Genomic DNA, 24,308 nt, shown 5'->3' on the forward strand with positions numbered 1-24,308 from the left:
TACACTATTATCTCTTATTGGCTACTCGCTATCGCACGCGCACAGAGCCCAAGGGTTCACACTCGTACGCCAGCGCAGCTCAACAGGGATCCCGCGCACAGTTCAACTGTACGCACGGGGCGGCCGAACAGGTGAGCACTGCACCCGAAGGATCCCCTGCTAGTACTAGTACTAGTAGCAAGGATGCAACACAGAAAACCGCTGAAATGAACAGCGCCAGTGCGTCTGAGAACACAACCAGCGACGGGGAATCCAAGGAAATACAGAGCAATACTCCATCCTCTGTCGACCAAACTGAGGTAGCTGAGAGTTCCAGCTTGCAGGTAATCGCTCCCAGTACACCCCCAATGTCCGGCACCCCTCCGCCTACAGGCACTGGGGCAGGCCACGATGACGGGGCCACCACGGTTGCCTCTGACGATGCGGATTGGATACCCAGCGGTCCTCGTCGTCACCGACACAGCCACGGCCATTCGACCATGGAGGAGAAAGCCAAGGCCGATGGGACATGGCCCTCCCCTCAGAGGAAACACCCGAAATACTGAGTCCAGATAAGTTTCAACAACTAGCCAAAAGACAAAAACATAAAAAAAATTCCCCCAAAAAACAAAAAAACAATACCAATGTCAGTGAATTTGAACTTTCTCAGTACCAACGTGCGTTGCTTATTCAACAAAATGGACGAGTTACTTACCTTTACCCGCTCTGAATCTCAGAACGAACTATCAGTCATTGCAGTCCAGGAAACCTGGGCTGACACATCAGACCCTAACAGTTTCTATGCAATCCCAGGCTACAAGCTGATCAGAGCTGACAGACAGGACTTTGGTGGTGGTGTTGCCTTGTATATAGCGGAACGATTCAACACAAGGGTACTGACAATACCAATGACAGCAGCAGAATGCATATGGACGAGAATTTCCACCGGTAACCTTTCCCTCGTAGTTGCAAACATTTACCGATCACCCCGTAGCGATGGCACCCTCTTCTGTGCGGAACTGGAAAGAAGCATCAAAACCGCTAGAGCCGAAGGTGACGACCTCCTACTACTTGGAGACTTCAATGCCAAGAACAGTGCGTGGCTCACCACAGACAGAACAGATCGCCTTGGGGACGACATACAAACTCTTCTACACACATACGGCCTCACACATGTCAGATTCCCTACTTACATCCACCGACAAACACCTCTCTCATGTCTAGACCTTGTTATCTCCTCACTCCACACCAATGATATTCATATCCAATCACTAAGAAGGATTACCTTTTTACCATAATGCTAGGAAGTAGAGCTCGAAGCTCGGCGATGAAGCGGATGCCAAAACTAAGCGAGAGCGAGGTATTTAGGCACACCAGCAGCTTGGTGCAACATGGTGCATTGTTATCGTATAGCGCATGCGGAGAACATAATTCTGAATGTACACTAAAAGCATTATGGCAGTTTTAGAGCCGTGGTAAATAAATTATGCGGCTGCGGACACAAGAGCGCATGCGCTACTTTCAGTTTTACAAAAGGTAAGTGCAGGCAACATAAAAATATATTCGGAGCGATGCATTTTCTACAAAGACGAAAATGCAGAGAGAAGATCATGTAAACGTGGAGCAGTGTCATTGTTATGAGACTGGAGAAGAATGTTATGAGATTGGAGAAGCCCGTTACTCTAATAACCCTGAGTAACTAAATGCAAGCTTGTTTCATGGCATGCACTATTATAATAATATAAAATGATCATGCACGTACAGTATAACCTTAAGGCCTTCTACTGAAAACAACTGCGGGCACTAACCACCATTGTGTTCCCGAAATGGATTAGGAACTAGAAGCTCTATGAGCGTACCGGCACGGTTCCTCTCGGTATGATCATTTTGAGAGCTAGGTGAAGGCTCTTTGGGCACATCATCCGGCTCCCAGCTGACTCCCCATCATCACTGGCCATAAGAGCGTACTTCGCAGAGCCTTGTCCACCGGGCTGGAGGGGACGGCCAGGACATACGCTACCAATGTTACAAGGAGATGATGCCAAGCGGATTGGACTTTCATTGTCGAGCAGAGTCAATCTGCAGGCATTCCGTGCCCTTGCTGCTGACCGAAGTGGTTGGGTGGGCATCTGTGCCGGTATAGTATCAGAACCTCAGTTTTTGTCTGCTTTTTGCATATTTCTTCTTTTTTCTGTACCGGCTTTGGACTTTTGTAGCTATTTGAAGTGGCTTACGTGAGCACTTTGGGCGGGTTTGCATGATTTGCGTGCCCATTAATGCAGCTGCAGGCAGGCCATGCAGATGCCTATGCGAGCAAGTACATAATAATATTTATAACAACAGGTTACAGCATTTTCCAGTTATCTAACGCTTAGCTAGGAGGACCAAAATAGTAAAACTTACATGGACAAGGATTCATTACAAGGTGTGTATAATTAGGGCAGTGTGCAATTGGTATGGATACTCCATTAAACATAATTGTCTTGGTTAACTTTGGGAACAAGCTACACTGGTCGCTAACTAGTGAGTTCAAATCACAAGAGGTTCCTGGTGCTGGTGGAATGTCACATGTCAGTCCACCGTCCATCACCGTGAAATCACGTCCCGAGCCACATGGCAGGTTGCGAACAGTCTCGTTATATGTTGGTTCGTTTTTATTCACAGGTATAATGTCTGCAGATTAACGTGAAAAGCAGACATGTTGGTAAATAAGAGAAACTCGACATATATAGCACCAGTACAGTGTATTATTCATAGGCGGAAAGGGGAAAAAACTGGAACAGTGTGCATGATGTGTAGTAGAAGAATACGCTTGTTGCATTGCAACAGGCGCATACTGAGTCCGCAACCTTACTTATGCTGGATGGCTTGATATAGATGACGGAGGGGACAGCAACGTGTATACAAGGGAATATTCTACGTTTGTACGGTACTGACGGTACTGACGTTCTACAACTAACTGGCTAACAGCTCTAACTGTTAGCACATCTTGGATGCACACTCCAACAGCCTTCCAACTTGGAAGGTTCTAAGTTGTAGAATACCCCATGCTTAACTTGGTTGCGCTCACCTATACTACATTTTGATATAAATGCAGTTCAATTCTTTTTCTGGAATTCAGGACCACTATAATCAAACACGCTTTATCTGTAATCGTCAGGGAAATCTCGCATAACAACTAAACTATCGTAATCCGACATCATCATTATTCATTTTTCTCATATCTTTCTCATACATATTCATATCGCAGATTTCTCGTTTTTGGTAGGAATCGGACAATCCTCTCTCCGGTGAGAAGGCAGTATTCCTGTGCCCTGTGCGAATTGAAATAAAAGAATACAACAACAACACGGCTGAGACAAATACACTGGAATCAATTATGAGAGGCAATCATTTCTTCGCATATTTCTGTAAACAGTCCAATGACCTAACATTATTTTGACATAACTTTACTATTTATAGGTTAGTGCATGGCAGGGAGGGCCCTATGGCTTGTTAGTGCCCTCCAGGGTAGTCAGAGGGCCGTAGGCCCGAGGGCTACCCTGGAGGGCACTAACAAGCCATTGGGCTCTCCCTGCCATGCATTAACTATTTTAGAACGAGGTCAATCCCGTTGCCTTGGAGCTGACCAATCAGCGACTTTCCCAGCTACTTAATTTTCCCTTTTCAAACAACTTCTCTTTATTATTATTATTATTTATTATTATACGCACGTCCGCGTTTACGTCAACAGTAAATCCACGTATTCGCATGTGCCAGAAGACAGGTAGAGTGGGCAGAGAGGAAAACAAAAATAAATAAAATAAAAAAATAAATGTAAAACAGCAGGCCATTGGCACATAACTCATGTTCGATGATAGGTGCTCAATGCACGGGATCTATTCGAAAGATCAAAAAATAAAAAAACAAGAATAACAGACAACGACGATAGGTTTGTAACTCATGGTCGATGGTAAGTGCTAAATGCACGGGATCTGTACAATGCCTCTGTCCCATCCGTTAGTTACTGCATACATCCTGGCACAGCCTGCGCCACACAGGCCTGTCAGCGGCGATGGCCCACAGGTGCTCCAGGTCTGCCAAGTTCCTCAGACTCCTCAGTCCTGCTGATTCTAGGTCCGCGGATAGTGTGGACACGATGGTTGTCCGTGGCCGCCCTCGCCATACCTTGTCCACACAGGTGAAGTTACTCCGCATAGCAAGGGCGGCAGGCGTGTCTTGAGGGAGTCTGAGGATATGCCCAAACAGGCCCCATCTGGATCGCCGCATGAGGGCACTGATGGGCTCTGCGTGGCATCTGCCGTACAGGGCTTTGTTTGGAATCACCTGCGGCAAGCGGATACCCAGGAGACTCCGAAGTTGTCTTCGATGGAATGTGTCCAGACGCTCCCATGCTGAAGCCGTCAGTCCCCAGGTGCCTCCATTGTACGTTAGCACAATGCCATCTGGGCACACCGGTGGATGGCTGCAATTGCCCAGAAGTACCACAGCGTAATAGAGATTCACGGAATAGATATGTCGAGGGCTTCGACACCGCTTCAAGGGAGAAGCTGCTGAGTACCATGAGAGCAATCGTCACGGAGGATGACATCCGACTGGTACGGATATTGCTGTCAAACACGACCATATCTGTCCGTCTTGGAAAGGAAGTTTCACCTGATTTCAAGTCCACCATCGGAACCCCCCAAGGTGACTCTCTCTCTCTCCTGTAGTATTTGTGATCTACCTGGAATCAGCCTTGAGGGAGATCAGAGCATCGATTCCGCCCAGGCCAATGCGCGACATGGCTCTACCACCAGAAGTGATTTATGCCGATGACATTGATTTCATCAGCCAATCCAGACCCTGGCTGGAGAGCATCGAACCGTATATCATCGCCATCCTTGGAGACTAGCACCTAAAGGTCAACGAAGATAAAACAGAAAAAACAACATTGCGCCGGGAAGGAGACCGCCTGGCTGAAGTATGGCGGAAAACAAAAAAACTCGGATCACTCCTCGGCGAGGAGGAAGATGTTGCACAAAGGAAATAATTAGCAACGGCAGCCTTCAGAGCGCTATTCACGGTATGGTGTCGTCGATCGATCATCAGCGAAAGTCTACAGCTAAGGCTTTACAACGCGTTTATCATCCCTGTGCTAACGTACTTCTCTTTAGGAGGACAGAATTAAAGAATGTTTATTATTCTCGCAAAATAACCTCACTAATTGTAAGGCAGCATGTTGATTGTAACATTGCAGTTATGCAGACCTCCACTAAATACAGTTTGAAGAGCATTATCGATTCTTTGCTGTTGTTGTTGGGGATTAAAGCATGGAGCTGGTCTTGGACAGGCAACATTAACTTCTGAATGAGGCTCTGCGATTCGAAGAGATGAAGATGGCGGTGGCTGCATTTGAGACGGAGGATCAAGGACAAACGTTGAACATAATTCTTTCGACGTATTCTGTCGAAGACCCGCTTTTACGGATGACGGATTGACCAGTGGACACGAATTTGACGATAGAATGTAGGGTCGGATTTGCGAGTTGGTTCGTGAAGATTGAGATAGTGCAGGACTTGTTGTAGATGTGACGTTGTCAGAAGAGTCTTGAGGTCCCTTTTGACGTGAGGTGGATGGTTCTTGACAGTCTTGATCAGGTGAACTTGACCTCTCATCTGATTCCCTTGGCACTGAATTTGCTTGTCGTCTTTCCGATGATTGAGATGAAGGTGCATCTAGAACAGCTTTGTTGTTCATCAGTTGACTTGCTGTAGCCTGCCAGGCTCATGGCATTTCGGTGTCCTGTTACCTGCATGATGTGTCGATCTGTAGCTCCTGCTGCTGAGAGACGGTGGACAGTAGTAGCCCGTACAGAATGGTTCGCGTATGTCTTAGACAAACCACACACTTTAGACAGCTTGGGCATTATTTGAGCGAGGGAATTTTTGCCCAAGGGAATATTCTCAAACCATATCTGCTCCCCTTTCCTCAGGTTCGGTTTGGGCTTTTGAAAGAGCGCTTCTTGCTGAAGATGTAGGCGTGACAGCAGATACTTGACACTGAAGACTTGATCTCCGTCCTGTATTCTTCCTGCGGTCGGCGGGTCATGTCTATCAGCGATACCACCGGGATGATTTTTGCTGGTAATATCAACGTTGAGAAGGAAATATTCATCTCCGTTGTCGTCCTTCTTGAGAACCAGGTCAGTTTTCTTCACCTGTCGTTGGATTTCTCTTCCACGGAGTGCAAAGTGATAGGTTATATAGAACCATACCTCCATTACAAGAACCTCCGGCTCCTTGCATCGTAAGAACTTGTCCTTCAGCTTCTTGAAGTCATCGTCTGTGATATAGTCCTTGTGGTTGACTGGTCGTAGTTCTCCTTCTCGCTTCAATTTCTTGAGTACTCCATCCAAGCAGTTGTTGGAAGGGGCAAATTTAGGATCGCTGATGATATTCCATTTCCCTTTTTCAACCACGTGTCGGCGTAGAGTTTGCACAGGAAAGTATTCAGTTCAGACTTTGAACACTTCTCAATTTTTATTGGACGTGGTTGCTTCTTGTTGAACGTATTGAAAACAGAAAGCCAACTTTGATTTGCTTCCTTGGTTTTGGCAGGTACTCTGGAATCCGGAACTTCCGTCAGATCCTCTTCACTTACAGATCGGAATCTTTTAGGGTTGGGTGTTATGTCAAGGTTTATGTTATGTAGGATTATGTTGTGTAGAACAACATTTGTATGGGAGTGATGCTATGCAGACGACATGACACTGTATCAGTGCATCTCTGCCACCGCCAGCATATCCGACTCTGCAGCACAACTCCAGGAAGCAGTGGACGCCGTCTCCCACTGGGATTCCAAGTGGAAGGTCACCTTCAAGCCATCCAAATCTCAGGCCCTCATCATCGACCACCGCAAGCCTCCCCCAGCGTTCCCACCAGTGGTCTTCGACGGAGTGACTGTTCCTGAAGAGAGGGAAATTAAACTTCTGGGCATAGCATTCGACTCGCAACTGTCCTACGCAGCACACCTCCGGGCCGTGGCCTCAAAGGCTGCCCAACGCCTACACTTCCTGAGAAAGGTTGCACCCCTGTTGGACTCCAGCGGCCGCACGGCAGTCTACAAAGGCTTCGTGCGGCCAACAATGGAATACTGCTGCCTGGTGTGGATGGGGTCAGGTACATCCAGGCTGGAAAAATCCAGCACAAGGCACTGAAGGTGATTAGCCCAGGCGCCTGGCTCCCCAGCCTGAAACACCGCCGACTGGTTGCTGCGCTTTCGTTCACGTTCAAGCTGTCCTACGTTCCAACAACAAGCCCCCTGAATCCCATCCTCCCACCTCCAGCCAACCCCCGCCCAGTGGGTGGTCGATCCACTAGTAAAGCCATGGAGACTGCCCACTGCCACCCGCTCCAGCTCAAGTCGACGCTGCCCGTGCGCATTTGTAGCAGCCTTCAGGGTTCCTACCCAGACTGCATTATTCCCTTGTGGAACAGCCTACTAGCGACCATTCTACCAGCACGGCTGCAACCCAGACAGCTCCAATCCTTCAAGGAAAAATGCAACAAGTATCTGCTGCACCTGAACTGGCAAGCAGCCATCGACGCCCTATGAAACGGTTTAGACCAGCGCCTCACTAGCATCCCCCCCCCCCACCACAATGTGACGTTATCTTTCACTCTGCTTCTCTCACGACCATCTACCCATTGTCCTCGTTTCTCACTATTATTCATTTCCCCTCTTCCTCCCCTCCTCATGGTTTTACTGCATAATGGTGCGCTTTGTCTGCGTAGACCCCGAGACCTTTGAGGTCGGCAGAGCAGCCTGGCCCCACCACCACTTCTCGCACATATTCGGGAATATAGTGGACATTCGTATAATAAAAAATGCTGTTTTACGTACTAGCGAGGTTTATGTACAAGTGAGAGTTATTATCGAGAGCAGACCTGTAATTATATTGATTTGCTAATTGTGGACACCCCTAGCATTGCAAAAAAAGTGTCAAACTGGTAAATGTTTGGAAAAAGATTTCGGCATGAGCTACTTACATTATGAGTCTGGATCAGCAAAAACCATCACATGTGCAAAATTTTCAAAAAATATTTTTGTTCCAAATTGATCCACAACCACTGATATCCAGTCTCAAGAAATTTTAGATCAATCACACCACCGGAAGTGGGTAAAAAATGCGGTACATTGCATCTCTGTACAAATGTTTGAAGTGGCATTTCTGCAACATTTTGCGTGGTAATGTCTGGTAGAGGTTTTAAATTGTTTGTATCCAGAATCGATTTCGACGCTCCGATTATCAATGGAAACATGCGATTCAAGTGATCAAGTGAATAAAGAAATGTAAATATAGAGGAAAAACACATTTGAAATGCATCAGCTATCCACAACTGTAACAAGATAATAAGTGGTCAGAAAGGGCGATGACAGGGCACAAAACTGACAGGCTGCTGAGATATTCAACGACCTGAGACCTAGCTCTAACTATTTACTGGTTCAGAATCCGAGTTAAATGAACAAAGTTTACCCTGGGACGTGTTAAAAACTCCACCTAACCTGAAGTTCTTGCAGACATTCAAAACCATGGCTAACCTACACCTTTGCTGGATTTGGGCAACTTATCCTGTCTACTCACACATCATCTTTCTCTCTCTTTTCATCTTATCCCTCTTGTATCTGCCTTCTCTCATATTTTCTCTCTTCTTGTTCCTTCTCTTTTTCTATCCACCTGTGCATTGTCTGACATGAAAGGATCCACCCGTTTTCTTTTCCTTTTTTCAGGTGCAATCGTGGCATGTTGATGCTGAGACCAATGGTCAGTGGAGTGCCTCCAACACTGTTACTCTGTAGCACCCATCTTCCCAATTGTTCTCTTTTTGTCATTTTCATGTTCTCCCATTTTCCCGATCCCGCTGGGTCAGCGTTCTTGAAGGAAATATTCCTATTTTTTCATGAAAAGAATCTGAACTATTACTTACCATACTTGTTCTGGTAGCTTATTTGTGGCCTGTTTAGCTCCTGGGTACCGCTAAAAAGGAGAAAATAAAATAACCAAAATTACTCATGCTCTCTCCATTCCTCACTTTCAAGTAGTAACCGCTGCATTTTGGCTGCTCAGTGACTATTGCTGCTTGTGCTCCGTTTCCCACACGCACACGCACACTTCCCCGCACTCACACTAGCACACGCATGCACATATTTACATACGCCCATCTCCATACACACCTATATCCGGTTGTGCACTTTCATTTCTCTTGGGGGTTTTTCTTTTCCTTTTTTGTCACGTGGACAATCAACCGTCACACGCAGCAGAGCTCAAAAGAGATAGAAGCGGAAAGGTTAGCAATACATTGCTTTAAATACCGATCATAGGAAACACGAGAGGGTTTGGAGGGAAATATGACCGAAAGAACTCCACCACCCACCCCAGAGCATTATTGCAGTTGTTTGGCACTGTTCGTCGTGAAGGTAAGAAACAGATCCCTTGATCTCTTGATACTTTCTCTCTTTTTCTTGTCACTACTTTTTTGTCACTTATTGGATTTGCATGCTGTTTTCTTGACTCTTCACATCTATTCACATCTATTTTTTCATGTCAATTCTACACATAATTGGAGTGATGTCTCCGAGCTTCTTTTCCTTATAGTTGTAGTCTTTTAGCTTATTTCCATCATTCCCTGTAGTATTTCGAGAAGAAGCAGACCACCCAACTTGGGAGGCTCAAGTTTATGTAATAAACGTAGAAAGGGGAAGCTGAGCGAAGACGAATTGTGACAAACCGAAATGTTAATTATTTATTAATAATAATAATGATAAACAAGAAGGTGACAAAACACATTTAGGCACAAGTGGCAACAACGTTGCCACACCACACAAACGAACATTATTTGAACAATTTTAGGGTAATAATAGCTATGAAAAGTATGAATGCTGCAGACATCACCACACAACATGACAATTTGTCCAAGGTTTAAGATTGTGTGTTTCCAGAATCGATTTTCAAGCTCCGATCATCGGTGGCAATAAGGAACTAAAGTGATCAAAGGAAAAACAAAGGTTAAAAATCCAAAGAAGTGTGACACATTACGCGTAAGTATTACAAAAGGTGAGGGCTAAGATAAAAAAGTAAGTGTGCATAAGCCCGATTTGTGTAAGCAAAAAGAACATGTTGTAGCACTTAGGTTATTTTCGTACTGGGCCGAACTTGAGCGGGGGTGTTGAGCATGCATATGTGTTTTGGCAACTTGTGGGGCATATTGATATTTTATGGAGTGGGCAAGAAGGGTGAGCTTCACTTTGCGGCGAGAGAACATTGTCGGCCATTTGAGCCGATGGAGCAGTGTTGAATGATTCAGAGGAGTGTAGAGGGGGAGACGGAGGCAGATTCTGGCCGCCTTGCGCTGAATTCGCTCAAGACCGTCAAGGGCTGCGATTGAGAGCGGGGTGACAGCAAGGCATGCACATTCAATTATAGGCAGGATATATGTTTTGTAAATGAGAGAGAGAGAGAGTAAATTAGTGTGTAGAGTTGATTTGAGCCTAAAGAGAATATTAAAAGATTTTACGGCTTTCTTCAGCACAAAGTCAAGGTGGGCTGACCATCTTATTATTATTGCAAATAACGCTGAGTAATTACATGAATGCATAAAAACCAGCATTTGCTTCCGGGAAGGATTCACAAACATAAGACAAAAACACAATGGTTAAATGTAACTGCACATACGAAAAGCAGCTTCTATTGTCAAGTTCGAGTGGCAATGTCAGAAAGACGGTAGACTGTTCGTGCACGATGTTCACCCTGCAGGGGATAAGTCAAGGACGCGGCTCGGCAGAGGAAGATGAGTGCCGCGGGGTGCCATTCCACCGTGACTTATCCCCTGCCAACTGCCGCAGCTGATTAAGGCCTCTAAGCGTCTTAGGTCATGCTGAAAGCTGATGCCGAGGTGACGATGTTGTGTTACTGTTTCTAGTATGGTTTGCCCAAGTTATTTCAGGTAGTCGTGGTGGGGGTCGGTTAGCATGGCAGAATGGGAGGATGACGGTTTTCGTTTTATTGACTAGCAGGTGCCAGCGCTCTAGCCATTCTGCTGCGGCATCGACGCTTCTTTGTAGCGCAGCTTCACACTCAATGTAGCTGCCTGCAATGGCAATTAGTGCGGTGTCATCCGCGAACTGGCTACACGAGGTTGTAGCATTTTCACAGGCAGTGGGCAGGTCAATGGTGTACACCAGGAACAGAAGTCCCAGGACAGAGCCCTGGGTCACTCCTGCTGGTATTGGTACGAAGGTGGATGTTGTGCCTTCAACCTGCACCCGCTGTCTGCGTCCTGTCAAGTAGGCTCTGAGCCACTTGTGAGCCTTGCCGTCAACACCGTAGTGGCTCAGCTTTTTCAGCAAGCCTTGATGCCATACACGATCAAAGGCTTTACTGACATCGAAGAAACACGTAACAACATGCTTCCCCGCATCCCTAGCTGTGGATATCTGGTGGCCGATCCGTGCGAGTTGCAGTTCGGTCCCGTCTTGTTTCCTGAAGCCGGATTGGTTGGAGGGTAAGTGGGGTGCTATGTGATTGTACAGACGAGAGTGGACTATTTTTTCTTGTGTTTTTGATATTATACTGAGCAGAGAGATGGGTTGGTAGTTGGTAGGATGGGAGGGGTTGCCCGACTTGGAGATGGGTGTAATAGTTGCGTCTTTCCAATCCTGTGGTATTTCTCCGGTTCTGAAGGACAGCTTGTAGAGACTAGTGAGAGTTTGGGAGATTTCCTTTGCAGTTTCTTTCAGGAGCCGAGTTGGGATGTTGTCAATGCCTGTGTTGTTGTTGTTGTTTCAAATCTTTGTTGTTGTTGTTGTTGTTGTTGTTGTTGTTGTTGTTGTTGTTGTTGTTGTTGTTGTTGTTTCAAATCTTTATTCTCACGATAGCCAGTGGCCAATAAGAGAAAATAGTGTAAGAAAGGAGAAATAGTGAGGAAGAATTGGGTGGGCAGCGCCTAGGGGTTAATGACTACTTAAGTGTACGGGCAGGGGTGGTCGCCACACGAGCATACAGAGTTGCGTACTTAAGTGTACGGGCAGGGGTGGTCGCTACACGAGCATACAGAGTTGTGCAACAGCAGGGATATCTGGGATTTGAAGGGAGTACGAGAAGGGATTTCGCGAAGCTGGGTGGGCAGGCAATTAAAGTAATGAAGGGCCTTGTACAGGGGAGAATGGAGACAGCGGTCAGTCCGCGGAGTTGGCAAGTGCCAAGTACGAGAGCGACGTAAATTATACGAAGGTTGCACGTTGCTAGCAGTATGCAGCGAGAGTATATGTGGTGGGGCATAATTGTGGCGCAGAGAATGCGCGAAGAGTATATGTTTAACTTTAAAGCGTGAAAATATTGTTGGCCATTTGATGCGATGCAAAAGGTGGGAGTGTTCTAAGTGTGTGTAAAGGAGAAGGTGGAGACATATTCTGGCGGCTTTCCACTGGAGTCGTTCTAGCCTGTCAAGGGAAGTGTGGGACAACGGTGTGAGAGCATTGCTCGCATATGTGAATATAGGTAGTATGTATGTCATGATAGATGTGAGATAAAGAATCACTGGTGAGTGTAGACCTTAGTCTAAAAAGAATATTGAAAGACTTGAGTGATTTTAGACTATGTATTTAACATGCTCCGTCCAACGGAGGTCATGCTGAAAGATTATTCCGAGGTGTTTGTGTTTTTGTGCTACGGTAAGCGGACTATTTCTGAGGGTGATCTGGGGTAGCTGTTCAGGGGGGCGGTTATTGTGGTAGAACGGGAGGATGACTGTTTTCTTTGTGTTAACCAGCAGGTGCCATCTTTGAAGCCAGTCTCCAGCTGCGGTGACACTCTGTTGTAGGTTTTGGGTGCAGTCTTGAAGAGTTCTCGCTATGGAAATCAGAGCGGTGTCATCTGCAAATTGGCTACAGGTGGTGCCGGGATTCTCACATGCGTGTGAAAGGTCTATGGTGTAGACAAGGAAGATTGTTGTTTGAAATATTTTATTCTCACGATGGCCTGTGGCCAACAAGAGAAAAATAATTACAGGCATTGGGATCAGATACAGAGAGATCAAAGTTTAGCTGCTTGCTGAGGCAGTAGCGATGGCAATAGGGAGTTTATCACATAGGCTGGGCGCAATGGAGCTATATATGTGCTGAGCAATGTGAGCAAGTACATACGGAAGAGATGACAAGTGGTAGGATGTTTGCTTTGAAATCTCGTCTGGGGTTGATTTGCCGGAGGCTGAGTGGAATGCTAATAAAAGAGATCAAGAGAAGCATAGATGGGGGAGTCCCTTAGCCGGTTTGTACGTGTTGTGGGCAGCTCAAAGGTCCAGGGGAACCTGAGCGTGCGAATGGGTTGTATTCGGGGTAGGTGAATTGCAAGAAGGTGTGGTGGTGCATATCTATGATGCAGGCTATGTGCTAGAAGGATATGGGAGAGGGTACGGCGGATACTGAGTGATGGCCATTTGAGTCGGTGCAGCAGCACGGAGTGGGTTCTGTGTTCAAAGAGGGGGAAATGCAAACAGAGGCGAGCGGCGCGCCGTTGGATGCGCTCAAGCCGGTCGTTCAGGGTTGCGGGGAGGGGTGAGAGGACAGTGCAAGCTTACTCAAGAAAAGGGCGGATGTAGGTTAGATAGATGGAGGAGAGAGCAGAAGAGTTTAAGGAATTGCGTAGTCGCAAGAGAAGGAACATCTTCCTGGTCGCTTTAGTGATGATGTAGTCAACATGCGAGTTCCAGCATAGATACTGCTGTATGAGGACGCCAAGGTGGCGATGCCTTGAGGCCACAGTGAGGTTGGTATCATTGAGTGTGATTGATGGTGGTCTGGGAGGTGGCCGGTTGGTGTGATGAAAGTGGAGGACAGTGGTCTTACTTTCGTTGACCAGGAGATGCCAATCCTTCAGCCACTGTGCCGCGGTTGTCACAGCTGACTGGAGGTGCTCTTCTGCGGCGAGAAATTTCTCGTGAGCGGCAGTGATGGCAGTGTCGTCGGCAAACTGGCTGCACACAGTGTTGGCATTTATGCAGGCGGCTGGCAGATCAACTGTGTAGGCCGTAAACAAAAGTGGCCCCAAGACAGAGCCTTGGGGGACCCCCGCTGGAATGTTCAGCCAGGTTGATTTGCTGCTCTCCACTTGCACACATTGTCGTCTGTTCGTGAGAAAAGAGGCAAGCCACTGGAGGCATTTTCCATCGAGTCTGAGGTGGGCAAATTTTGCAAGCAGTCCTTGGTGCCACACCCGGTCACACCTTAGATAGGTCGAAGAAGCAAGCAATTACTGTTTGCCCGGCGTCTCGTCTCTTGGTGATCACATGGATTAACCGAGATAGCTGCTGTGTGGTGCCATCGTTTGGCCGAAAGCCTGATTGGCCGTTGGGGAGGTGAGGTTGGATGTGCTTCGAGATGCGGTCAGCAACTATCCTCTCTTGTACTTTCGACATCACGCTGAGTAGCGATATCGGTCGATAGTTGGAGGGCTCGGTTTTGCTGCCCTTCTTGTGGATGGGGGTGACTGTTGCGTCCCTCCACTCTTGCGGGATAGTGCAACGATCGAAGGAGATGTTTAAAAGGGTTGCTGGGGACGGCGCCAGTGCACTGGCTGCCTCTTTCAGTAGGCGGGTTGGTATGCCATCACAGCCCAGGCTCTTTGACGGGTTCAGGTTAGACAGTAACTTTGAGACCTCTTGGGCTGTTGGTTCAAGTGTAGTGAGGCCAGGTGTATTGGGTGTGGGGGAATGAATGGAGGGGACTTCCTCGTGGCACCCTGTGACTGACTGTTGGCTCTGCGACATGAAAAAAGCGTTCAGGGCGGTTGCTTTTTCAGCGGGGGTTGAGAGAGTCTTGACCTGGGAGAGCATGTCTGGCAGAGTAGGTCGTTGTGAGGACTGGAGGCTGCGCATCAGTTTGTGTAGGCTTGGTGTGGAGTGGCTCGTCCCAGTGCCATTACTGACATATGTAGACTTAGCAATTCGGAGAAGGTGAGTAACTTTGTTGCGTTGGGTGGTGTATGCTGTCCAGTTGCAGGGCGTCCGGGTGCGCAAGTAGGCACGGTGGAGCCGGTGTTTTTCTCTGATGGCGTTAGTGAGCTCTGGGTTCAGCCATGGCTTTGCGGGGTGGCTAGTATGCCTCGGGAAGTGAGGTACTGCACAGTGTTTGCGGGCGCAAGTGAGCACTTTTCCTTCCATGAGTGCCACAGGTTGTCTATGTTGGTAGTGTTCAGGGTGTCACCTTCCGGTAGCAGTTGTGTGCGTTCAATTTCGGCTTTCAGACTGCTGATGCATTGGTTTGACCATTTCCAATGGGTGGTGTTATGGGTGGGAGGTGGTACGGCTCGAGGGGGTGCAGCGACTGGCTTGATTAAACCCCTGATGGATAGGTGGTCCGAGTTGCTGATCTGCGGGAGACTAGAGATAAGGACATGGTCGCCGTCTACATCCGTGACGACGAGATCTAGGCAGGATTTAGGGTGCCCATTCTGCACAAGAGTGGGGAATGTGACATGTTGGTGTAGAGAGTAAGTTTGGAACAGCACTGCTAGACCCTCGCCAACAGCATCTGTCATGTCAGAGTGGCACCAAGCGGCGTTCTTTGCATTGAAATCACCGAGGATAATCTTTTGCGTGGTCGGTAGACGCATGTTGCGTTGATGGTGCGGTCGTTGACTGACAGTTTCAGCGATAATAGGTCAAAGCTGTCTGGGGTTGTTGTAGGGACGAGTTCATGAGGTATAGTGTCGTTCACGTAAAGAATCACTCCTCCGCCTTGGCGGTCTGGGCGGTCTGCACGATGTAGTGTGTATCCACTGAGGGCAAACAGGGAGTCTGGGTCGTGCTGGGTACACCATGTTTCAGAGACAGCAATGACATCATAAGGTGGCGTTGTTGACGATACTATTGCTGACAGTTCATCAATTTTGGGGTAGAGACTGCGAGCGTTGAAGGACAGGAAGGATATGCTATTTTGTTCATTTCCGTTTTTCATTTTTTTCACTCGTGGGGCCTGGGGTTGACGCTGGTTCCAGTTCAGGCATGGTCCATGGTGACTCCTGTAGGACTCTGGTCAACTAGCTTATTTTGTTTTTGTTTTTAGAGGCATGTGGCTGTTGTGCGCCTGGGGGCATCTGCTGTAGCTGGAGGCGTCTGCGTCTGCGACGTCCGGTGTAGAGTTTCCATTCTTCCTCCGCTGCATTGAGCTTCTGCAGGAGTTGTTCGGCACGATTTCCATCTTCCTCAAGTAGGCTCTCGTCTTTGCTGTCGTCTTCCGCTGACGTGCAAGGTGAGCCTGGTGAGTGGCTGTACATGCTTGCACTGGGTGATAGTGTGCGGACTGCTCTCTCGTCGGCTGGATCAATATCTGTACTAGTTCTACGATTACGAGTTTGGTGCTCATCAGAGGCACTGGCAGTGTATCCGCGCTGGTCTGCACTTTTGCTGGGCTGGCTGTGTTCAGTGACTTCCTGTGCGAGTGAGCTGGCAGAGGTCACAGGGGATGCTACCTGTGCGTACAGTAAGCTGGCCTGGCCTGTGGAGGCTGTCGGATCTGGTGCTTTATTGTCGTTTTGGGTCTGTGTGTTGCTTGTTTCGGTAATTTCGTGTACGAGTGTGCTGGCAGAGGCCGGGGTCGCTGCCTGTGCGTACGGGAAGCTGGCCTGGCCTGGCAGGGCTGTCGCCAGTGTTGGATCTGGTGCTGGGTCTTCGTTTTGGTTCTGCCGCGTGTTGGTTGAAGTGCGGGTCCGTGTGTTTTGTAGCTTGTTCGATTTAGGGCAGGAGCCGGCAAGGTGATTTTCTGAGTTGCAGAGGCGGCAAGTTGGCGCCTGGCCCTCGTGCTTCACGTGGAAGGTATTGCCTTCGGCTGTCCGCACGAATGATGGCACCTGCCTGCAGCCGTTGTTCAGGCGAACAGTTGCGAAGCGTACGCCTGTTCCGACAAATGCGCCCGACTTTGTGCGGGTACGGCCGTGGCAAATGGTGCCTTGCACCGTACCGTATTTTGTGAGTGCATGTATGATGGCGGCATCGGAGATCCAAATCGGGACGTCAAAGATGTGAACTTGCAAAGAGAGAGAATGGCGGACAGCAATATGTGTTTCGCCAAGAAAGAAACCGTGTTCTGCAATGGACTTAGTTGTAGATTGGCTGCAGAACTTTACCTTGCAGGCTGATCCGGTAATTTGGACGGAGGCGACGTCAGCATAACCCTGGTCGATGAGGGCGTCCGCAATTTCTACTATCTTCTGGCCTGCGAGGCCGTCGACAAATATGACGGTATTGGCCTTAAATTCGGCCGGCGACATCGACCTCCACAGTGGCTCTGGAGGCTCAGGCTTTGAGCTGCCTGGTGATGGGGAGTCATCCATGATAAATAGGTAATACTAGTTAGAATAGCAGTGCATATATGCTTCTAGGGTGGGGACGTAGTCACGACACTCATAGCTTCAAAACTTGCTTCTTACTCCTGGCGAGCTTTTGGAAAAAGTTGTTGTTGTTGTTGTTGTTGTTAGCAGCCGGGTACGCCACTGCGATGAGAGCACAGACAAGAGCGAAGTGATCTTGAGGTGGAATTTGTACAGACGAGTGACTTCGACTAGCCACTCCTGTGATAGTCTGTCGAATGCTTTCTTAAAATTGTTACGGAATCTCAGCCATTCCGTACCCCGGGACACAGGACACAAAGGAAAAGGCTTGTTTGTTACATTATTTATATATAAGACGGAAAAAAACTGTTCTGACAGGGACGAAAAAGAAGACTGACAAAAGGACTCTCAACTACAAACTCGCGCATGCTTATATCACCCATGCACGCGACTACGCGAGACAGTTTGGGGAATGCCATCACACAGGAAAACAACAGATCATTTTACAACACCTGGCCCCTTGATGACATTCCACAAAATAATAAACCGACACCACGTTCCACATGCACAACAGCAAAAAGGAACCACAGCAACAGAGAAAAACCAAAACCAGCTTACATTGTAGCACAACAGGCTAACAACAAGGCAACAGAACCCAGAGACAACGCTCTAAAGAAAATCGGGCCACGACACAGGGCCAACCAAAAAGCCTAGAGCCGGCGCCGCAAAATAAAATCCGGGCCACGACACAGGGCCAACCAAAAACCTAGAGCCAATGCTCTAATGACAGGCCACAACATGGGGCAAAACAAAAAAGACCTAGAGTGGACGCTCCAAAAACCAGGCCACGACACAGGGCCAAACAAAAACCACCAGAGCTGACGGCGTCGCTCTAGAACCAGGCCACACCACAGGGCCAAACAAAAACAACAAGAGACTATGCTCTAATCACAGGCACACAAGGCCAACCGAAAAACGGGAGCCGGAGCTCCAACAAAATAATAACATGCGCACAGCAGCGCAAAATAAATCTACAACAAAAACCAATGGAGAACGACAGAACGACGAGAAGAGGAACAAAACGACAACCAAACTCAACCGATACAGCAACAACTGAACAAGCAACGGTTTGAGCAGAGAGAGAACAACACAGCGAGCAAGATAAGAACAAGACGAACAACAAGGACGACACACAGTCAGTGATGCCAGACTCGTCCACTGGCCTCTGGCGAGCCACGGCCACACGCTCCATCGTGGTTCCTGCCGTCCCAGGCTCCAGTCCACAGTTTTAGTCTCAGTCCATCACCTCCTATGCCTCCTTTCCATCGTATTACGCTCATACAGGTACCAGCTCCTCATCTCCTCCGCTCTCATGCTTACTTTTGACTTCAAAGTTACTTTGTTGTTGACGACGATGACGATGAGCAGACTCAAGACAAACTAACTCATCCTCTGCGTCCCGGTTTCGGCACCACGGTGTTACGGAAGCTCAGCCATTCCGTTCCCCGGGACACAGGACACAAAGGACAAGGCTTGTTTGTTACATTCTTTATATTTACAAGACGGAAAAGCAAACTGCTCTGACAGGGACGAACAAGAATACTGACAAAAGGACTCTTGACTACAAAATCGCGCATGCTCATATCACACATGCACGTGACTGGACGAGACAGTTTGGGGAATGCCATCACCCAGGAAAACAACACATCATCTTAAAACAAAATCCAACCAAGCAATTGCTAAGGTGCGGCGATGGCGCCTAGCATCCTGGGTAATCATAGCATTGATCAGCAGCTGGTCAGTGCAGCCTCCTCGGTTACGAGTACAGCCAGTTTGTTCATGGGCCAGAATGTGGTTGCCCCGGATATGGATCCACATCAACTCACCAATCACAGAGGTGCCGGAATAGCTTGTACATGGCTGGCAGACAGGTGATTGGTCACCAGTTCTGAGGATGGGTTAAGTCTCCTTTCTTTGGGATCATGACTATCTGGCCCAGTGAAAACCATACAGGTGCATCCAGCTCAACATCAAGAAGCTCACCATCAGAACCAAGAACCCAGATTCCCTAGAAGGCTGTTGCTCCTAAGTGTACCGTCTCTGATACATGCTTGTGTTGTCCCTGCCCCTTTTGGCACGTGTGTGCTGGGTCCGCGTGTTCGTTGTGCGGACTGTGCAGGTTGCGCATGCGGGCATTTGTACGCATTCTTGTTTTTCTGTGTTTGCCTTCTTCCTGAGACTCTCTTCGGAGTAAAAGCAATAATCAGTCATCTGGGTGTTGTGTACGTGTGATGTAAGAGAGTATCGTCGGGGCATAAATCCCCCCGACGACACTTGGCTGCAAAATGGTCACCCAGTGAGGTGCCAGTCACTGCGTTGCTTGCGGCGTCATTGTGCTCTTTGGTCCTGGTGGCGAGGCTGCGGCAAGTCTTCCCGACATATGTATCACCACATTTGCACTCGAGGTGGTATATGACGTTTCGCTCTGTGCATGTTTCTGAGCCAGACATGCAGGCGACACAAGCAGCTTTGGGCCGCCCTGTTTACGGGGCATGGACGGGTCTAAATACCTGCAACATGGTGGTTTGCTGAGGGCAGATGTGCAAATCATCAAACTTAGACGTCGGTTCCTGTAGATCACCTGGGCATTTATGTAACATTGTTGTACTTCCGGAGTAATTTATGAATTTTGTTGTGGATATTTTCGGTGTGAAATGATAGGTTGAGGGTGGCACGGTATTAATGCTGCACTCTGCCACATCAGTGGCGCATAGCTCATTCACGTGCCGAAACTATGACTGAATCTGGGAAGCTGAGCACGCAGGAACTCCGAGGAAGCAAGTGCTTTCTTTTGCTGGTTGAGAACTGATGAGTTGTAGTCTGATACCAGTCCGCTGTGACATGGCTTGCGGTATACTTCATAGGATATAGAGCCATATGGTGAGACATGGGCGGTCGTGTCCAATAAATTGATCGAGCCAGTCAACTCCGTGGATTGGTGAGTGAATTTAATATTAGCATCAGCATTATTGAAGTGATCTAGGAAACTCTGCTGAAGTTCCGGACCGAGGTTCCACACAATGAAAACATCATCGATATAGCGCTTGCACAGAACTGGGCTATCAGGTGCACTGCGCAAGAGCGAACTCTCTAGGCCATGCATATACTGGATGGCAAGGGGGAGGGGGGGTGCTAGGTTATTGCCTATAACCACACCATCCCTCTGGTGGTACACCTGCGTTCCAAACCCGAGGTAGTTAGAGTTCAGCACATGTGCAAGGAGCTCCTTGACCTGCCCAATTCGGAAATCGAACAGGTCAATGCTGCTCTTGTGTTGTCGAAGGACTCTCATGACTGCTGCAATACCATCATTAATCGGGATTCTAGGGTGTAGGGCCACACATCCATAGTCACGATGATAGTGCCAGGCGGGGCCTTGAGGTTGGGAAACACGCTCTTCATACACTGGAGTGCTTCAACAGTGTTCTCCAGGTGTGCTGGCACGAACTGGAGACATTGATGGAGGATGCTTTTGAGGACTTTGGAGATGTTTATAACTGGACTGACGCAAGCCGCGACGACTGGTCTGAGAGGAATATTGGACTTGGGGTCTTTGGGAAAGCCGTAAATTTCAGGGAAGCTACTCGGAATCAGTTTCATTTTGCAGAACGGTTGAGATCTCTGACCTCAGGGATCCCGTGCCAAGCTGAGATCGGAGTTCCTCACCCCAGCCCAACGCTTGGAGTATCCAGCATCGTGGAGATTTACAAGTACTGTACATGTCATCGTCGTCGTTCACAATAAAATCTTGCAAAGAATTGCGACTGATTTGAACCACAAAGGTAGTAGTGCTGCCTAAGTGAAATCCTATGGAGAAGGCGACCATCACGATCGACTTCCCTTTAGAAAATAGCCAGGCAGCAGAGAGGAAGAGAGATGAGCTTGAGAAAGCGAGAGATTCAATCCCGATCAAAACATTTGTAACCAGCGCCGAGAGGAGCGACGAGGAGGACCAAACAAGGTGTGAGCCCTTCCTGGAACAGCAAATTCCTCACGGCTACACGTAGCTGTCATGCTATACCTTACCTTCCAACCTACCAATTTTTATCACCTCAAGTGCACGCGTTGTTGTCCAAAGTCTAAGTTCTAATTGGTAAAAGATAAGCGCCGATATTGGTGACGTGGACCATGTATTATAAAACATTTTTCGCATGAGATTTTTCTCGTTTACAACCGTCATGTTTATTTTCCATAGCAAGGAGGTCAGAACACAGAGGAAAAGAAACATGGTGGTCCATTGTTCAAGCAAATGATTTTTTCTTTCACAGAGAACTAAGTGTTATGGTGGTTAGGCATCTCTGTCAGTCCAGAATACATTTGGAAGTATTTATCGAGAGAAGTACTAATCCAGTTGATCAGAATCAGTCCTTTAGTTTCTACATAAATCTCCCAACACAATTTATTCGTCCGAGTGTAATAGGTTCTTGTCCGTCGGTCTACACAACGACCACAACATGATAGTGGCTATAGTCAGTTTCAAAAAGATTAGCAATCCTGGCGATCGCCCGGGGAGTTTGCCGTCTTATCGTATGAGCGCTCGAGCGCTGCCTGGAAAAACTCACTGTTAACTCGAAGAAATATTCCTCGCGAAAGCATGAAAAATGACAACTCACTGACGTCGGTACTCGTACTCGTACATGTTTGTCTGGTTTACAATAAATGAGTTCTTCCTCGCATCGATATGGAGTCAGAGAGGACATGTCGAAAGTGTGGTACATTTTGACGAGCGGGATGCGTCCGTTTTGTGACCAAATAGATCGTTTGAGCTGCCGCGGATGCAATTTACTCTCACGATGTGACGAAAACGGCATCGACACAGACTCATTTCCAAGGCCTTGAAGTGGCAAAGCTATCTGTGTGACTTTGACGACATTTTGAGAAAAGCAGACGCCTGTGAAAGCTGATAGAAGACGGCGTTGACTCCTAAATTCAAATAAATTGGCAATCTTCAAATACTAAAATAATTCTCAAACAGAAATCGATCGATCGATGTGCAGGTGTATTCAACAACACGTAGCTACAGTGCAATGACTTCCGTGTTCACTCACACGGTTTCAGTGTTGTGTGTGTTCACAACTCCACATGGCGTGAGCCAGTCAAGTGTCAGTCAGTTCGGCAGGAAACGCGAGCTCCAACAAGTCGTTTGGCGCAGCCACCTTCTTTGTCTTGTACCAGCGTGATCACCAAAACAATGAAAAAATGAAGAAAAAATGTTTGACTTGAAGATTTGTTGGGATTTGAACTCACAACTTCATGGTCAGCAGACAGCATTCATAACCACAAGGCCAAAAAGGAAGGGATAAATCGTGGTTTTGATAACAAATCGATACTGGCTTCCAGGGCAAATTATAAACCATGGGAAAAGGCCAGAAACATGGCCGAAATACTAACTCCGTAACGGTTGGTCCAATTGTTCCGAACCCTTCACAGAACAATTTGCCGTGTCCTAAAAATCCGTTTTATGTATTTTGTTGTCCAAATTTCCCTTATCTTCATACTTTTTAAGACCCAAACTTGATTGCTGATCTTTTTGAAACAGACTATAAGGCTGTGGGGATTATCGTCAACAGCAATGGCCAAGGCAGACGCATTCCACCGGCGTCAAATGCGATCACTCCTTGGAATACGATACCCAGACACAATTTCAAACGACGACCTATACCGCAGAACCAAGAGCAACCCTATATCAGACACAGTTGCATGTAGGCGACTACGAATGACCGGTCATGTGCTACGGATGGACACGGACACGCCACCGCAAGTAGCCATGAGCGGCTATTTTGACAAGGGCAACAAAGCACCTCGTGGACGGCCAAGGTTGACACTGGCCACAAGTCTGGTCGCTCAGCTGAATAAGCTGGGTGTGCCAATGAAGACCATGGAAGACCTTTCCAGGTGCCGACAACAAGCAGCAGACAAGACCGACTGGAGGAAACTGTGCAGCTCGACACCCGGGGAGAAATCGGTATCAGCAGCTACTACACCTAGCTGATGATGCTCACAAGACAGAAGCGGAAAAAACACTGAATTTCTTTATTTAGTGCTCTACTACGCGAAATGTGCTATTATTATTATTATTATTATAAGGCTGTATTCTAGCACAAGACAAAAGGTATACAACAACGAATAAATCACGGCTCGCTTCAGACTCGGCTTGAGGCCAAGTTTTCGGAATCCGTAGGAGCGGCACCACCTTCCAAGGACAAAATGTTAATGCTATGATATATTATTACTGCCAACGAAGAGAGATAGAGGAGAAAAGGGAGGTACAGGACAAAAGGGAGGTAGAGAGAGGGGAGAACGAGGAAGAAAGAGAGGGAGAGAGAGAAGCAAACAGAGGAAAAGAGAGATGCACACACATACATACAACATCAGAAGAATCAATACTAGAGAAAACAGGTTGAATAATGATGATAATAGTGATCATTTTAGCGATCCCTGGTAAAGTATGTAATCTACGCACCCTTTTTGTACTTACTATATAGCCTTGTCAACATCGTAAACGAAGGAAATGTTGTTGTTCCTGATCAACCTATACATAAATTCAGATTCGGAGAAAGAGTGTTAATTAAACATCATGGAACCAATGATTTGTTTAACCCTTTGAGACCCCACTGATTTTCGGCAAAAATGCATTTCAATGGTCCGGGGTCAAATGAATATAATATTTCTTCAGGGAATGACATTTGCTGATTACAAATTCTGTTTTTCTGAATGCTTTTGTGTCAGGGAAAACCAAAAAACATAGGCCACCAGAGCAAGCAATCTTGGCGAAAAGGGCTGTCGAATTCCAAAATCGGTCAAAAATGCGCGCAAATCAAAGTTGACATAGAAAAAAGGTACGGGGAAAAGATCTAGATATGGAGTAAAATTGTTCTGAATGTAATTACACTAGTACGAGCAG

The 24,308-nt window shown here is 47.5% G+C and overlaps 1 protein-coding gene across 1 annotated transcript in view; it reads right to left on the reverse strand.

Moving 5' to 3' along the window:
* LOC135820674 (uncharacterized) overlaps positions 1 to 23,930 on the reverse strand; it is a 159,101-nt gene extending 135,171 nt beyond the window's left edge. The window contains exons 1-3 of the mRNA XM_065333689.1: positions 23,883 to 23,930; positions 8,949 to 8,998; positions 2,383 to 2,652 (exon numbers count right to left, since the gene is read on the reverse strand). Coding sequence (XP_065189761.1) covers positions 2,383 to 2,566 — 184 coding nt within the window. The 5' untranslated portion in view covers positions 2,567 to 2,652; positions 8,949 to 8,998; positions 23,883 to 23,930. The remainder of the gene's footprint in view (positions 1 to 2,382; positions 2,653 to 8,948; positions 8,999 to 23,882) is intronic.
* Between the last annotated feature and the right edge of the window lie 378 nt (positions 23,931 to 24,308).

Source organism: Sycon ciliatum, chromosome 7 (genome assembly GCF_964019385.1).
Source record: "Sycon ciliatum chromosome 7, ocSycCili1.1, whole genome shotgun sequence".
NCBI classification, from domain to species: domain Eukaryota; kingdom Metazoa; phylum Porifera; class Calcarea; order Leucosolenida; family Sycettidae; genus Sycon; species Sycon ciliatum.